This window comes from Coffea eugenioides, chromosome 11, assembly GCF_003713205.1.
Source record: "Coffea eugenioides isolate CCC68of chromosome 11, Ceug_1.0, whole genome shotgun sequence".
NCBI classification, from domain to species: domain Eukaryota; kingdom Viridiplantae; phylum Streptophyta; class Magnoliopsida; order Gentianales; family Rubiaceae; genus Coffea; species Coffea eugenioides.
The window spans coordinates 44,503,389-44,519,164 of record NC_040045.1 but is presented as its reverse complement, the minus strand read 5'-3'; the positions used below and the strand labels follow the sequence as shown (position 1 = coordinate 44,519,164).

General features: G+C 38.1%; 1 protein-coding gene across 1 annotated transcript; it reads right to left on the bottom strand.

Moving 5' to 3' along the window:
- Positions 1 to 11,580: 11,580 nt before the first annotated feature.
- LOC113753874 (protein JINGUBANG) lies at positions 11,581 to 13,172 on the bottom strand. The gene has a single exon (XM_027298140.1). It carries the CDS (start codon positions 13,068 to 13,070, stop codon positions 11,799 to 11,801), a length of 1,272 nt encoding a protein of 423 aa, XP_027153941.1. The 5' UTR covers positions 13,071 to 13,172; the 3' UTR covers positions 11,581 to 11,798.
- Positions 13,173 to 15,776: the final 2,604 nt, after the last annotated feature.

Here is a 15,776-nt window from a genome sequence, read left to right as displayed (position 1 = left end):
CCTACATGGCAACCAGGGTAATTAGGCGGGAACAATAACATCGATTTGGGAATAAAATTTGAAAGTGAATCACATTGGGAATATTTTTTAGAAAGAGTGTTATTTTGGCAAAAAACTCGAGGATCATATGGGTAAATGTTCAAGTATTCCGCAGATGGGAGATCCGTGTCTGACTATGTGAGGAATTGAGTGTCATCCAAACCTTGATACATATTACTACATGTCTTAATCGTCAGTTCGTTCGAACGTTGAGTTCTGAGCTTAAGTATGAATGCGCACATTCAGCCACAGTCCATATACTATAAAAGAATTGCATACAGTAGCAATCTAGCTGGAGGGCTCTTTTATGAAACTGTGGCAGAAAGAAAACTTAGCACGTTCCTTTGTTCTTCTCATGTGTTTGCTTAACAGCGCAAGAGGTACGGTGATCATCAAGTCAAAGAAACCAAAACTATAGCAACAATGTTTACTAATGAAAGGATGAAACGGTTCAACAGTCAAGTCAGTCAAGATCTTTTGATTCTTCGGAAAGATTAGGAAAGACTTTTAACAACTCAAAACATTAAATGAATGGTAAGAAAACACGACTTATCACCATTCATGTAGCATTATTGAGTTTCGTGATGTTTCATGTATCTACAGGGTAAGGCAATCAAGCAGGCGAAGCATGTGACATTAATAGCTGGTACATTGGTTATTTGCATGCGTCTTGTAATAGGTTTCAAGTCTGGCTGCTACTCGTCAGTCTGGTTCAGTGTTTGCTTCATAATTTTCTTGCTTTCTTAGTTGGTCAGTCGGTTGTGATTCTCTGGCTGTTGATGTCTCGTTTCGCTCAAGTTTTCTTGATGTTCAATCTCCTCTATATCTGTATTGTACTATTGTTGCAAGCTAGGTTAAAAAGAAAAAAAAAAGCGAGATTTGGGTTGAATAAAAGGATATCGTAGTTCCTTTGGATGTAGTATATTCTTTTGGAGTTAAAAAAATTTTACTGTAATTTACTATAATTATTTTAGTAAAAAAGATTAGGTGTTCGTCCAAAACACCCAATCCCCCCCTTCTCCCTTGCCTCAGCACCCGCTGTCTACCACCGGCAACTTTCGCTATCCACCACAACTAGCTACTGCCTCCCGCGTCCGCCACCAGTACGTACTTTATTTAGTGTGTTATTGTAGACAGTATTTTACCAAATCCACTTTTCTAAAACAAACCTAAAACAGGGCTGCCAAACAGACTTTGTTCGCCTATAGTGTATTTGTTCTTTTCACAGCTTTAACCTTCCCTCAAACTTCTTGGGCGTTGACTTATTTGTATGTCCAAAATATGTAAGTTTAAAAATTCCCAACAGAAAGCAAGGAAATTTCCACCGTAAAGACAGAAATGGTAAAGAGAAAAATCAGTTTTTCACTTGTCCTAAGGGTATAATGAGTTGTTAAACAAACTAAATTATCAAAGGAGACACAATCATTTTATTCAGAAATTTAAGCTCGTGAGATACAGCCAAAGTGGCCCTTATTCTTGTGCTCATGAAAGAGACGACAGGTAACCCATCATTTCAATTATCCTGGGCAATAAGTCCAGCGACAAATCAATAGCGATACTCAGTACAAGGCCAGAAAATAGAATTTTGCGATACCACCATGAGGGTTGATGAGCCATATTCATGCTGCTGTATATTATCTTTTTACGGCATTTCAAACAGTAGATGCTAACCAGACTGGCTACAAATTCAAATCACTTTACCTACGTTAAAGGTAAACTTAAATACCAATAGTAAAACCTTATACGAAGAAAACAGAAGAACCATGCAACCAATTTATGCAGAAGTATACTGTCTGGCAATTTTTCTAGTTTGAGTTAACTGGGAACATGTTTTACTGTTTAAAGGGACACTTTTCAGGACAAATTCATATACATCCTTTAATGCGATGAGACGCCAAGACAAGACGAGAAGTAACTCAAGTGCAAAATGAGGTCTGGCTAAGGTCCAAACGATGTTCGCTAGATTAATGCAAAGTTCTGAGCTAGAGATTCGTCAAGATGAACTCAGTTGGTACTCAAACAAAATCAAAATTTTGGAAGAAAACATCAAGCTTGTGTGTTATATATGCTCCACCCTAGTTATTTGATCATGAGGAGGGATATACGGTGGCCAAGATGATTTATCCCTTCACTTACTTGAAAGAACCAATATAAGAGGGAGGGAACAAATTAAATTCATGTCAAAAAGAGGAATAAAGAGTCCATCTGTTTTGGTCTTTACTAGATAAGGTCTCAGTTAAAGGAACTTCAAACCCTATCAATGAAGATAACGATAGCTCCCTCATGACGGATCCCGAAAAACTATTGATCTTGCAAGATGGATCTTGCAAAATTTAATTTATACAACAGACAATCCAGGCATCATCGATGACAATAAAAATATTCCCTCAAACTGAAACTTCAAATACAAATAATTTATTTCATAAACGTATAAGCAAAACTCCAACTCTTTGATGCTTTTATTACGTTGCACCAATGATTTTTTTTTTTTTTTTTTTTTAGCAAAAATCACACCAAAATAACACAAGGGAAACCATAGGCATTATCTTAAAAGTAAAAGCAACAATTCACATGCTATAGCATTATTAAACCATCTGCTTCAGTCATCTCTATCCAAGCAAACCTATACCTACCTCAAACATCTTTGATCGATTCAAATTCATTAAACTTGTATACAGATCTGGCAAACAGTCGGACCGATTCGCTTCCATTCCCAATAGGTGAGAGAGAAGAGTAGACAAGAAGAAGAACAAGAAACAGAGGTATACATGTTGTTTCAGCCAAGCTTTCATTCATCACCAAGCTGGATGTAGAAAATAGGGTTTCTTTTCTTCTTCCCTGGTGAACTCATCATCATGGATCATCTTCACCTCTGACCCGTCTCTCTTTTCTTCTTTCTCTTTTTAGTTCTGACCTTTGAAGTTTTTAAGGGTCTTTGTTGGGTTTGTGAATGGTAACAAGAGGTGGTGGTGGTGGTGGTCTGATGATGATGAAAGTGAGGGCTTAATGATGGGATAAAGAGGTTATAAGAGGACACCATGATGATTGCTGGCAGGTGTTTTTCCGCGTCAAGAGTGGAGGTCCAAGGTTACCTATAATCTTCCAAGGGTATCAAAAGTGAAGCTAATTTGCAGGAAAATTTTCGTCTAAAAACCCAAGAAAACGTTACCTTTCTTACACATGCCAAGCTCTTTCTCAACCATGGAGAGAGAAAGAAGGGGAGGGAGACATCTCTCTTTTCATTCTATCTTTTCGTGGACTTACATATATTCTTTTCCTTTGCTTTAGTCCTTTACTCTCAAACCACAACCTCCTTCCTTCTCTCTCTCTCTCTCTCTCTCTCCCTCCCGGGGGGGAGGGCCAACGTTTTCTTTCGTGTAATAAGCATTTGTAATTTGGTGATGAAGCAATCTCTTAAACGATACGCGTATAGTTCTGTTTTCTTGATGTATTCCCCTTCAAATGGGTGATAGTGGACAGTAATCCGTCAAGAAAACTTGTATTTCTTCCACAGGTGGATTATATTATGCATTTGCCATCGACTGAAGTGTATGCAATTTTATTTAACAGAACGGATTTAAAATATTAAAGGATGGAAATTTTTATAATCTCTGTATCCTTTTTATAAGGTGTATAATTTTAATGTCAATGTACTCTAAATATCGTTCGTTTACTTTGGGTTTCTAATCCTTCCAACACGAGGAAAATAGTTTCTCGAACATGGAAATTTTTATTTTTTTTCCTTATTCGCTTGTATTGTACAAGTTAAGATATTTGAAGCAATTAAAAACTGATGAACAGTTTAGCGTATTCCAGAACAATTTGACAATACTTGGACTATAACGGAACACTGGGATGTACAAGAACAAATCATAAAACTCTACCCCCACTCAAATTTGGTACAGCAATATATAATTGGTTTGATTCAAGGTATTTGGATTAGAGCATTTTGATGCGCACCTGAAAATTGTTGTTTCTAAAAGAATGGTCGGAAACAGATTGAGAGTGTAACAGTTTTACTGTTAACCCGCAGTAGATTTTCTCGAGAAACCTCGTGGCAGAGTTATCTAAGTCTAATGCGAAATTAATTACGCAACAATATTGACTTATGACTGTCATTTGGTGGCAAAGAAGTAATTAGATAAGACGACGCGGGTAATTAAGTTGACAAAAATGGCATTAGACTGGCGTCATTTCTGCGTTATGCACAAGGCGTGTGTCATGCAATACAACTAATCCGACATATTAATCTTTGCTTATCCTAGATCGAGAAAAAGTATGAAGTAGCTTGTAGCTAGGTTACTGACGGATTTATCCCATTGACTTGCGCACCGCAAACAAATAACTCGAGGGGAGTAATGTGTTCGAACAATTTAAGATGAAAAAAAAAATAATTACTGATCCTATATATATTATCCATTCGAATAATTTACAGTGCATATGCAATTACAACTTGCAAGCAGTACTATAAAACAAGAATGCATTTGGAAGTGAAAAAGGTGAAGGAAAGAAAACTGAGGAACTTGTGCAGAAGCTTGGGGATGCAGAAGTTGTAGAAGGTCAAAGGCTCAAAGGATATATAACCTTTTGTTGTGTGGGAGCCTCTTTTAGTCCAAGTACACTACATTAAAGGATCATCAATCAATGATCCTCCAATATGATATGCTTCCAATAGAGAATCCTTTTTTTTTCATGCCTGTCGATTAACTTTTTCATTTTCTGGTTGACCCTTGAAAAGTTACCACTTCCGCTGTCTGCTGTTTTGCATTTGGTTTTTCCTGCTTTGGAAGTCGCTGCTAGGGAGGTCTGATGGGTTATAGGTCAATTTGAGAGGCGGGGAGTCCTCTCAATTTGTTGCAAAAAGAAGGCTACATATGCAAAGGGAAATGCCAATTATCCAAAAACTCCGGAGGATGTTCCATAATCATAAGAAGTTTCAAGGGAGATTAACGTAATTTACTTTCAGAGCAATCAACCAATATCTCTATCTATCTATCGTGCATCTGCTATTTCGGAAAATGTTGCGGAATAGATAATTAATCTCATAATATTCAGTTAAACACCTGATGGCAGGAACCTTTTACCTTTTCTGGAGTATACTAGTATATCTTTTTGTAAGCATAGGTCATTAACTTTTTCGACTCATAATTATTGGAGCACGGACTGCACTAGATCTGAAGGCTAGCCAGGATCTAGCAAGTAAAACACTGGGAAAAAGGTAAGCTACATTAGGTCCCTGGCAGTGAAAAATTCAAGTCAATCCACTTCTACCCCAAGTTATCGTATCGCATATATAGTGGTGTCTATTCAATTTTTCATGCAATGATTATAGTTTCATGCAATGGGGCAAGCTAAAGTCAAAAATATTGGAATATTTTACTCTTTTGGCTTGTTAGGGAGGCACAGGGCCAACTGCCACCGCGTTCGACCACATCAACTGCTTCTATTTCTTAAGAACTAGCACTTAAAAGTCGGAATTTACATCTGATAATTTGATCATCTTAATCTGGAGTTCAGCACAAAGAAAGCTGGAGGAGCGCTTGAGGTGGCAAACATTTCTCAGAATATGACATGATTAAATTTTTGTTACATTTTTTTTCTTGCTTTGATGACTTATCTTCCAAAATTAAATAAGCGTGTTTGGAACGAAGACTATTTGGGAAAAAAATTAGAATATATGATTGTAGTTAGAGATTAAAAAAATATATGATTGGAAAATGTGTCTTTATGGTGTAATTTAATTTTTTTTTGTAAATAATTCCCTGCCCAAACAAAAAAAAAATTTGTGAGTTTCGTTAATATTTATTAGTGATGAAAATAAGTCGGACTGTTGGAGATTTTTTCTGTATCATCTTTTGTTTCTTGTTCTTCACAAGTATACAGTATACTCTATCAGATTGTGCTTCTTCCTTCTCCACGGAGCACCAATATATCTTGGTCTTGAGCCCACAACCTTGAAAAGCATGAGAAACTCAGTTTTTGGAAAAATAAAAATAAAAATTGCTAACTCATACGGGGCCTCAGATAATAAAGGCTGCTTTCCACCAAAAAGAAATTGCCTGCTCTCTGGGTGACAAAGAATCAGCTGTCCAGCTTGATAAAAATATGCTTGGATAAGTCAAAACCTATGCTATATTTTTGTCATTTCGGTTTCTAGAAACTCCAGTACCAGCTAGTAAGGCCTTTATCCGGGGGAAAAACTATTAAAAAGCCAGTATCGTCCCCGCAGTTATCGTCCTGGTAATTGCGGCAAATGCCACGGTCAGTTTCGTACTCTCATGACATGGAGAGTCTACTTCGGAATTGTGCAAAGGAGACAAATATCAATAGATACGACTCTTGAAAGCTCGGGATTTTGAACATTTGTAGTATAGTGTTTGATGACCACCTCCTGAATTAGCTTCAGAATTGTGAAAAGGAGACAAATACCTCGGAATTAGATTCAGAAATGTACTACTTCGGAATTGTGCAAAGGAGACAAATATCAATAGATACGACTCTTGAAAGCTCAGGATTTTGAACATTTGTAGGATAGTGTTTGATGACCACCTCCTGAATTAGCTTCAGCAACTCCAACAAATTTCAGGACATGTTGTAATTTGCCAGCCTTGATTGCTGGTGCCAAGCCTCCAGGTGAGGGATGAAATTGGAACACAGTTTATTCCAGGACTGAATCTGATTGATAGGTATGTGGACGTCAGAACAAATTTATCACCAGGGATAAGTAACAGGGGAAATGATGATTGGGGTGCCATCTGAAGTATTCTTGAGCACCTTTGCATAATATATTTAGGCGTGCAACTATGTATAGTTGACTCCGCTCCTTAGCCCGAGTCTGCCACCAGTTGTGTCGTTAATTAGTGCCCTCAGCCACGATGAAGAAAAGCAACTTGGACACAACATCGATCTTTGTGCTGATCATTCGGCAAGAAATTGGTTGAGAGAGTGAAGAAGGCAAGGCAAGAGAGTAGGATTATGCTCGAATTAAGTTGTCACATTGTTGGGATGTTGACATATTCTTGTATTTGTTTGTGATGAAGTATGAGAAGGGGTTGCTTTAATTTATGGGCCTCGATTGAATCTGAGAGTGGAATTTATGGTTGGAAATGGTCAGCGGAAAATTTTTTCTGGGACTCCTCAAAGTTTCGGCTGCAGTAAGCTAATTTTCCAGATGCCTTCAAACATGGAAATATTTTAAAAATTGATAGAGGGCACTTTGCAATTCACCCCCAAAGTTCGTGGAGGTTCAATGCAATTAATCCTAAATTTTTTAATAATGTGAAAAAGAAAAAGCATCATTATGTTTTGTGGTAATCACAACTCAAGAGTAGCAATAAAGTAATGCATCTATTTTAATCTTTAGACAAGTGCAATTTCAATAAGAGCAACCCCTCAATTGATTTATCCTTGTAATGGTTACAGATTGTACATTGCTAAAGTTGAGAAATTTTATCATGGTTCGGACCAACTACTGGCTAGTCTTTGACCAATGAAATGCTATCAACTGGTCAAATAAATACCCCTTACAATCTTTACTTGAATTTTATGTAACGTGAAAATAATGGATTCAAGAATCGTATATAAAGTATTTTTAGTGGACAAAAATCAAGCATTAAATTAGTGAAATAGTTGGTCTGAACCATGAGAAAATTTTTAGTTAAATTTAAGGGTGTGTGTCCACAATAAAAACTCTTAAATTGGGATCCACCTCTTTAAATAGCATATGTTTTCACTCAAAAAAAAATTATAGTTTTGCGTGAAAAGTAATAATGCACCCACTTTTATTCGAACCTATTACTTGTAAAGAGAGATTGTTTGTGATTTAGTAAAAGTTGAAGGAAGTATTTGTAATCAGACCAAACCTCAAGGGTGATCCGTGCAATTTATTGTTTTAACTGTTGGGTTACCCACTTCAAAATTCAAATGTGTATTCCCACAGGAATCCAAGTCCGCAACCATTAAGCATTACTAATTCCTAGTACCAAAAAAATTCCCCACGCTAAACAGTTTGATGGTTTTAAGGATCATTAAGCGTCGATTGAAGTTTGGCTATTCTAGTACGTTGCTTCTGTTAATGAAGACGTCTTGAAGGTAGACCATTCCATGCTTTGGTGGTTGCCCCAAAGATTTTCCTGTTTCTTTGGCATACAATTCCCCTGCTCTTATACTATTGTCTTCCTTCACGTTAAAGGGTACTCTCAGCCTTGTTCATGTACTTCAATGCTTACTGATTTTGCCTTTTATTTTTTTCTGGTGGGAGGCTGATAGCAAAAGAAACAGCTAATTGTGTATAGGGTGACATTGCATTCCATGGAGAAAATTGCGAAAAATGCACCAACACAGTCGAGCGAGAAGGTGAAAGCAAGCTTCTCTCCCCTTTTCCTTTGAGATTGTTTATTTTTGAGTCTGTCGTATTGGCCACACTGCTGCATCTTTGAGCTTATCGCTCATCTCTTTTTAGGTTTTCCATTGAAAATCAATGCATGAAAGACGAAGTGTTCATTCTCCTTTGTTGCCATTTATCAAGTATTTCTTTGGAATATGAAATCACGTCTTCTTTCGCTTCTTCTAGAGCTACATCGAATATTGGCTATTGGCTGGGTAGGCATATTACTTATCAAGTTTGCACCTGAGTGTATTTGCACATAAATATCTGATCAAACTCGTATTTCTTGCTGTTCATTGGGTCTTAGATTAAGCTTAACTTTCTTTATCTACACAACTTTTAATTGTTCAAAGTTTTGGAAATATTATTGCTTTTCAGGATTGGATTAATCAGTTGCCCGAAGAAATTCTGAGAAACACATTGTCACTCATGGTGATGAAAGAGGCAGCAAGGACATGTATCCTTTCTCGTAGGCAGAGGAACCTCTGGAAAGTTTTCAGTAGCCATTTGGATTTCGATGCATTTCAAACAATGCGGCTCATATTCGATGGTAAAGAACGGCACATCGAAGCACCAAAATATTGAGATTGGGTTAATCACATGAAGGTTCATTAGTGGAACAATTGAGAATTGCTATTGACTTGGGTGAGTCATACGCAACTGCTGTTGATAAATGGATCAACTTTGCCATCGTGAGAAGGGTCCAAAGGCTTGAAGTGGATCAAACTGCAGCTGCCGGATGTTATACGAGCTCTGATAGTGTCTATACTTTCCCGTCTTGGTTGCTGGATTTGCCTTTTGATTTTCCGAGTTTTGACAGGCTAACATCCCTGTGCTTGAAGTCTCTTTTGATAAACTGAAAAACATCTTGCATGCTTCTCATTAACATGTCTCTTCCTCGAGCAACTATTGGCGGAAAGTCTTCCCCTCTACAAAACTTCAGAGTTTCTGGCCTGTCGCTCAAGTTGAAGCACTTAGAGATTGTATATTTCCAGAAGTTGCAGAATGTTGAGGTTTCAAATGTTGAGTCTTGTACCTTCCAAATAACCAGGCCACGATAAACATACGCTTTGTAGAAGTTCCAGAACTCGCTTTAGTTTCCTTTGGTAATGAGTACCGTGAGAAGTTCATTACCAATTCTCCAAGTACTTTGTATCTCGCTCGGCTGGAGAAACTGGAATTGGATTTGAGGTTCATGGTAAGATCGATTTAACAGCTTCTGCATTTTTTTTTATATGTTACTTCTATCTTTGTTTTGCCTAAAATGTTCAATGGTGCTGGTTTAATTTTAACCATTCACTTGTATGTTTAACACCTTGAATGCAGGATTCAGCAAGATGCGTAGGTTTTCCAACTAATTTTCCAGAATTCAGCAACCTCAAGCATTTTGGAATTGAAATTTGTAGTGCTAGGAGGACTGGGAAGAGCAAGCTAGGAGATACAGTAACAAGTGTCTCAACGTGATGGGATTTGTTGGTCGGGCTGGGATCAAGACTGATGCTCAACTTGCCAATAATTTGCTTGAGACTGCCATCTCACTTGAGACGATCATGGTTGATCGCCGTATTCCTCGTTATACTCGAACATCATGGAGTGAAGAGCTTTGTCCAATTCCAGGGAACAGGGAAGCTGCTTTAGCTTCAGAGCAAACTGCCTCGCAGAGCACAGTTGATTGTAGTTTAGCGTTTGAAAAACCAATTCAACAGAACTAATTCTATTGTTCCACCATCTATTGAGGCTGTCATATTAGAAGCGCTTTAAGTTGTGAATAATTATGTGTCGTTGCTTTATGTAAAATCATGTTCGTCCTGTCTCACTACTAATTAAGCGCAGGTCCTTTGAAGTTTGTTACAAGTTCCAGCAAAACAGTACATGCTACCCAGATTCTAAGACGATATGTGCAGTAACTCCCATTTGGAATGTTTGAGCCTCTCTGTTTTCTGTGCGTTTACATCATCCAGGCCCTATAGACAGCAGGAGAAGCATCTTTGCTTTTTATTTCTACTTTCTAGTTCTAGGAGTTCTATTGTGCTAGTAGCAATAGATTAGGTGTCAATTCTCTTGATTTGACACACACCCGTTTCGGTCATATTCAAATTGGTAATCATCATAACTCGGCAAAAGTAGAGAGGGGTTTCTAATTTTTAAGGAAGAATTAGCATGATGTATTTATGTTAATTTAATCAGCTCAAGTTCACCTAAAACTACTTTTTGGTGATGGCTCTTTTTAACGATATGCATTTGCGAACCCTGTGGCAGGATAAAATAGGTTCATTAGAAAACAATAATGTGGCTAAAAAATGTACAACAGAGAGAATAATCATCGATTTACTGTTCTTCTAGACCCCCTTCACAGGTACACTGTGATTTTGTTGGGGGGCTTGTCCCTCCTAGTCCCAGGAATTGGACGTAAAACGTGCAGCAGGTTAAACTAACTTTCAGCCTAACTCCCAACCAAAAAATAATCAATTTTCCAAATCAGATCTTGAAAACTTTTACTAATAAACGTTAGCTTAATTGAGGATACGTAAGCGTAGATTTGCTGCTGCATAAAGCTGTGGTGGAGAATTATAAGTGGTAGTAGATACGGTAAAGAATTAAAAATTGTTCTCTTGGGTTATTGTGGAGGTCAAGACCTATTGGATTGCCTGAAAGGCTGCTGAGGGTATAGCCTGTAATGTATTCCTCCCCTAATTAAAATACTTGGTACTATTGTTGTTCTTTTGCACATACTATTGGCATTAGGGTATGTCATTCCGCATCAGACTCTCTTGGGCTGGTTTTGTTTCGTACAAATGGCATCTTAATAAAGTCATAGGCTCAGCAGAAACAGACCTCGCATGCATGATATCGTTAGATTGGTTTAGAATAATTAATCGAAAATTAGTCTAGGATCTTCGGATTTTGAGTTGACTTATAGATAGAGAAATCTTTTGCACTTCAATTACTTTTAAAGGGTTCTTCTTATGGGCTAATGACATCCTGGTTGATTGCAATGATGGTCTTCAATCTTGTGAAAATGTAGACCAATTTGTCTGAAAAACACAGCTGATAGCTGTAAAAAAAAAAAAAAAAAAAAAATCGACTCTCAAAATTCGATCTCACATTTTCTTATGACATTTAGAGTCTTCACTAGAAATTAAAAAAGAAAAGGGAAAAAAAAAACTTGATAGTTTTGAACCACAGAAAAACCGATGTTTCATTACAATGCATTAATACAACTCTCAATCTAATCTATCAGCACTAGAACTCGAGGATTAACAAGATTGTAACACCATATCTCATATGTACACATCTCCTATACAGTATACACTAAGAAAGAAACAAGCCCAATAAATGAGATAAAATACACAGACCAATTTGGCATCTAAATCTAAACAGAGGGAACCGAAATTTTCCAAACTTTAATATCACAATCCAAACTGCCGCTGTAAACCAAGTAAGAAACCACAGCTGAAGAAGAAGAATTATTATCGCTGCTAGCATGATTATTCTCTGCAATTGCCGTCAAACATTTGACTGGACCCCTGTGTCCTTCAAAGACAGCCAAACAAGAGTAGCTCTTTCCAAGTCCTCGCCGCCACACTCTGACCGTTTTATCCGCTGAGCCGCTACACAGTACCAAATCCGAGACAACAGTCAAACATAAGATGGCCTTTGTATGCCCTCTCAATGCACCCGCAACCACCATATGTCCACTGCTGCCGTCTTTTTCCCACACCACTATCGACCTATCACACGCACCAGAGTACAAAATAGCCCCATCTGAGCTAAGTGCCAATGCATTCACAGCTGACTTGTGTTTGTCTAGTGTAGCAACAAGACTGTGTTTCTTGTCTCCATGTTTTTTCCAAACCTTAATCTTCTTGTCTGCTGAGCCCGTGTAAACAAATCCATCACTGGACAAAGCAACTGCATTAATGGCATCATCGTGTGCATTCCATACTGATTCCAAGCATTTGAAGTCCGAGGTTCTCCAAATCTTGAACGTCCGATCCCACGAAACGGAGTACAGCAAAGAACCGTCTGTCGACAAGGCCAGGGCTGATACAGTGTCAACATGATGAACCCATGTGCACTTCTTGTGTCTCCTCACTTGTACATAATTCTTGGCCGAGAAAGCTCTCATGCAACGATCGTTCAACGTTGGCAAGGTTGCAATGCATTTGTACTTTCTCTGTGGTGTGTGATGATCGTTATCGATCTTCCACGCACGAATTTTGTGATCATTATGGGCAGTGAAGAGCTTGTCACCTAGGATTACTATAGATTTGATAGCACTGTTGCCTTGTGCTACCAAGTTACAGTTAGTACTACCATTGATTGAGTAGTCATCGGGGGAGGGGTCACGGCTCCATGAGCGAATTTCGCTATTGGAAGAGCCGCTGTAGAGGTGTTTTCCGGCGAGAGCTAGTGCGAAAACATAAGAGGAGTGGCCTTTGAGGGTGGCTAAAAGGTGGTGGTAGGTGTTTGAGGGCTGTTCAACATTTTGCGGAGGGGATGTTAGAGAAGGAACAGATGGTAAACTTGGTTGTGAGTATAGGGAAGAGTTGGATGATGGGTCTGAACGGTTAGAATGGGATTGATCAGATTCTGCTTCGTTAATCTTCAAATTGCCAGGTAAAGGGCAAGGGAGAACCCCCATTTTTTGTTGAAGATGGAGAGAGCCAATTCTTGACAGTGAATTTGAGATGGACTAAATATCTGAACTGAATTTGGCTAAATATAAAAACTAGTTGGCCCCGGTTGACGCGCAAGATAGAAGAATGGTGCTTGTTAGCAAAAGGGGGGACAGCGATGTATGAAATGAAGGGTCCAGTACTACTGTTCAACATGAAAGCGTGGAATGGACTACGAGATTTGATACAAAGTTGCACTGAGCCAACTTATCTTTAATGATTTATTTAATTTTTGAAGTTTGCTAGTTTGTATCCTCTTTTAAGACCACTTGTTTAGCAAAATCCAGATTCTTCCCAAAAAAAAAAAGGGGGGAAAAAAGAGCTGGAGCAATTGTGGTTGTGTAAAAGGTATTTTTTCAGTTTGGAATTACTAGCTGATAGGATCAATGATGTTCAAATCAAATCAATTTCTTGCATCTTTGTTTGTGCTTCTACACAAACAAAGCAATCCGGACCTACCACTATTTCACCATCCACGGTCGATAGTAGGCCAAGTATAAAGTGTATTAATCTCAATTCCTTTGGGTGATTTGAGAGTTAAGGTGAATAATCTAGACTGAAGCTAATGTGTTATCTTAATTAAGATTATCTTGATGATAGATCCGTCACCGTGCATTCTTTCAATTGCCTTTTACTGTAGTCTGAATTTAGCATGGTAGACTTCACATCACATCCATAAGCTGTTATCTTGGGCATGGTTAGAAGGGACAAGATATGTAATGTTCATTGTGTTTTTTTTCTATCTTTTCTTTCTTTTTTAGGTCAAATTGATCAAAGTGGGCGTGGTCCCGGTGTATATATATCTCAGTGCATGAATTGAGAGTATGGACAAGTAGAAAATTGGAAGAGGAGAGTAATTAAGTATTATAATCCTTATTACCGATAAGGAAGCTTCATAAGACGACAATTAAATTTTGAAGCACATAGGAGGACTCTCTCTTTGTCATTACATTAGTTTTGCGACATTTGGAATTTTATGATGTAAGGACTCCCTGTTAATTAATTAAATAACGTAATTAGTAAATGTATATGTATGTGCATGCGCTAGCTTTGTCCGCTTTCGCATCTCTGATAATACTCCACCAATTGGAGATTAGTGCATGGACACCATTTTCGGTGGGGGGTCAACGTACTTCTTCAATATTTATATCCTGTGAGTCTGGTCTGTATAATTTGACAATGTACGTATAACTTACGCACACATTTCTTTTGCTTTATAAGATTACGGGTGGGCTTGACTGGTTGGCTTGCTCAAGGAAACACGGTACCTATTACAGAGATATTAATCTTCCGACCCCAATGATTTTGTCTTCTGAAAAAAGAAACATCGGCACACGGTATTAGTTAAACGAGTCCAAAGCTTCCCATTCATTTCACGAGAGGACATACTACAAGTTCTTGGGTTGTCAACGTGCAACTTGCTATCCTTTCTGGATGATAAAGACGGGAGCAATTTGTGATGGAAACGGGAGAGGAAAAGTTTTCGATCCAGGAATCGACAAATCAAAGAAACGGACGTAAATTGTGAAGTCGCATCAGAATTACCCATTTTTGGCCTCTATCCATTCCATTGTGTGCAAGTGAGCTATCTGAAGTACAAACGGATAGATGCTAAAACGTCCAGTGTTACTTTTCTTTCTCCCGATTCCGGTTTGTTTGATTTTGTTGCCATTTACCGGCCAGGAAATGATGGGACTGGATGGAAATTAATGGGGTTGGTGGAAGGTTTGTTTTCGTTCCGTACAAAACGAAGCACAGGGATACGCAAGTTGCCAGTCCCAGACCTGTTTTCTTTTTCCTTTCGGCATTTGTAGTGGTGGGGGACCTGAATTTTGGAAATTGATCGTCTAAATGGGTAAAAACTTGCTTTCAAGATTCAACAATTTGACCTTGGAAGTAGTAAGAGTTGTCAAGTTTTGGATAGCCGGCGCATACTCGTTTAATTATGACAGAACATGAACCATAGATACTTCAAATTTCAGTTTGGCTCGGCTAAAGTGTACGAGTTTTATTTAGGCTCAATACAAAACAACAACCATGGAAACTTCCAATTGGTCTGTTTGGCTCCATAGAAATTTACAAGTTTCAATTAATCTCAATACTTACCCAACCGTCCTCTGAACTGTTGGCCACCACCAAAGACTTTAAATCTTGGTGGAGTAGGAGGCTAGAGTTCAAATATTGCCTCTTATTAATGTGCCACTATATGTACCTTTTTTTAAATCCATACGGTACGTTGTGCCTCCATCTGATCCAATGATGGTTCAATTCCCGTAAGTTTCTTTAAGTGCTATTGGACCTCCCCCCCTCACCCCTAAAAGCGTAGGTTTAGGAGTAAGTTAGGCTTCTTTAGGCCACATTGGATCTCCCCCCCCCCCTCCTTAGTGGGGGGCTAGAGTATGTTAGAATAACTGTTGCAGTCTAATAAAAAAATTAATCTCAATACTTTGTTTACTAGTTGGACTTTTTTTTTAAGAAAAAATAAATCATGTTTGTTAAACTGCACATTTTTTAGGATTACTTTAAATGCTTAGCTGCTCAAGAGATTGGAGAAAAGCTCATTCTGGGTTAACTACAATACAAATTAATGAGAAGGTTAAACTATAGTTATAAAAATTAAACAAAAAATAAAATAAAATACTGCTCATGGTGTTGTGCTTTTCAGTCCATTT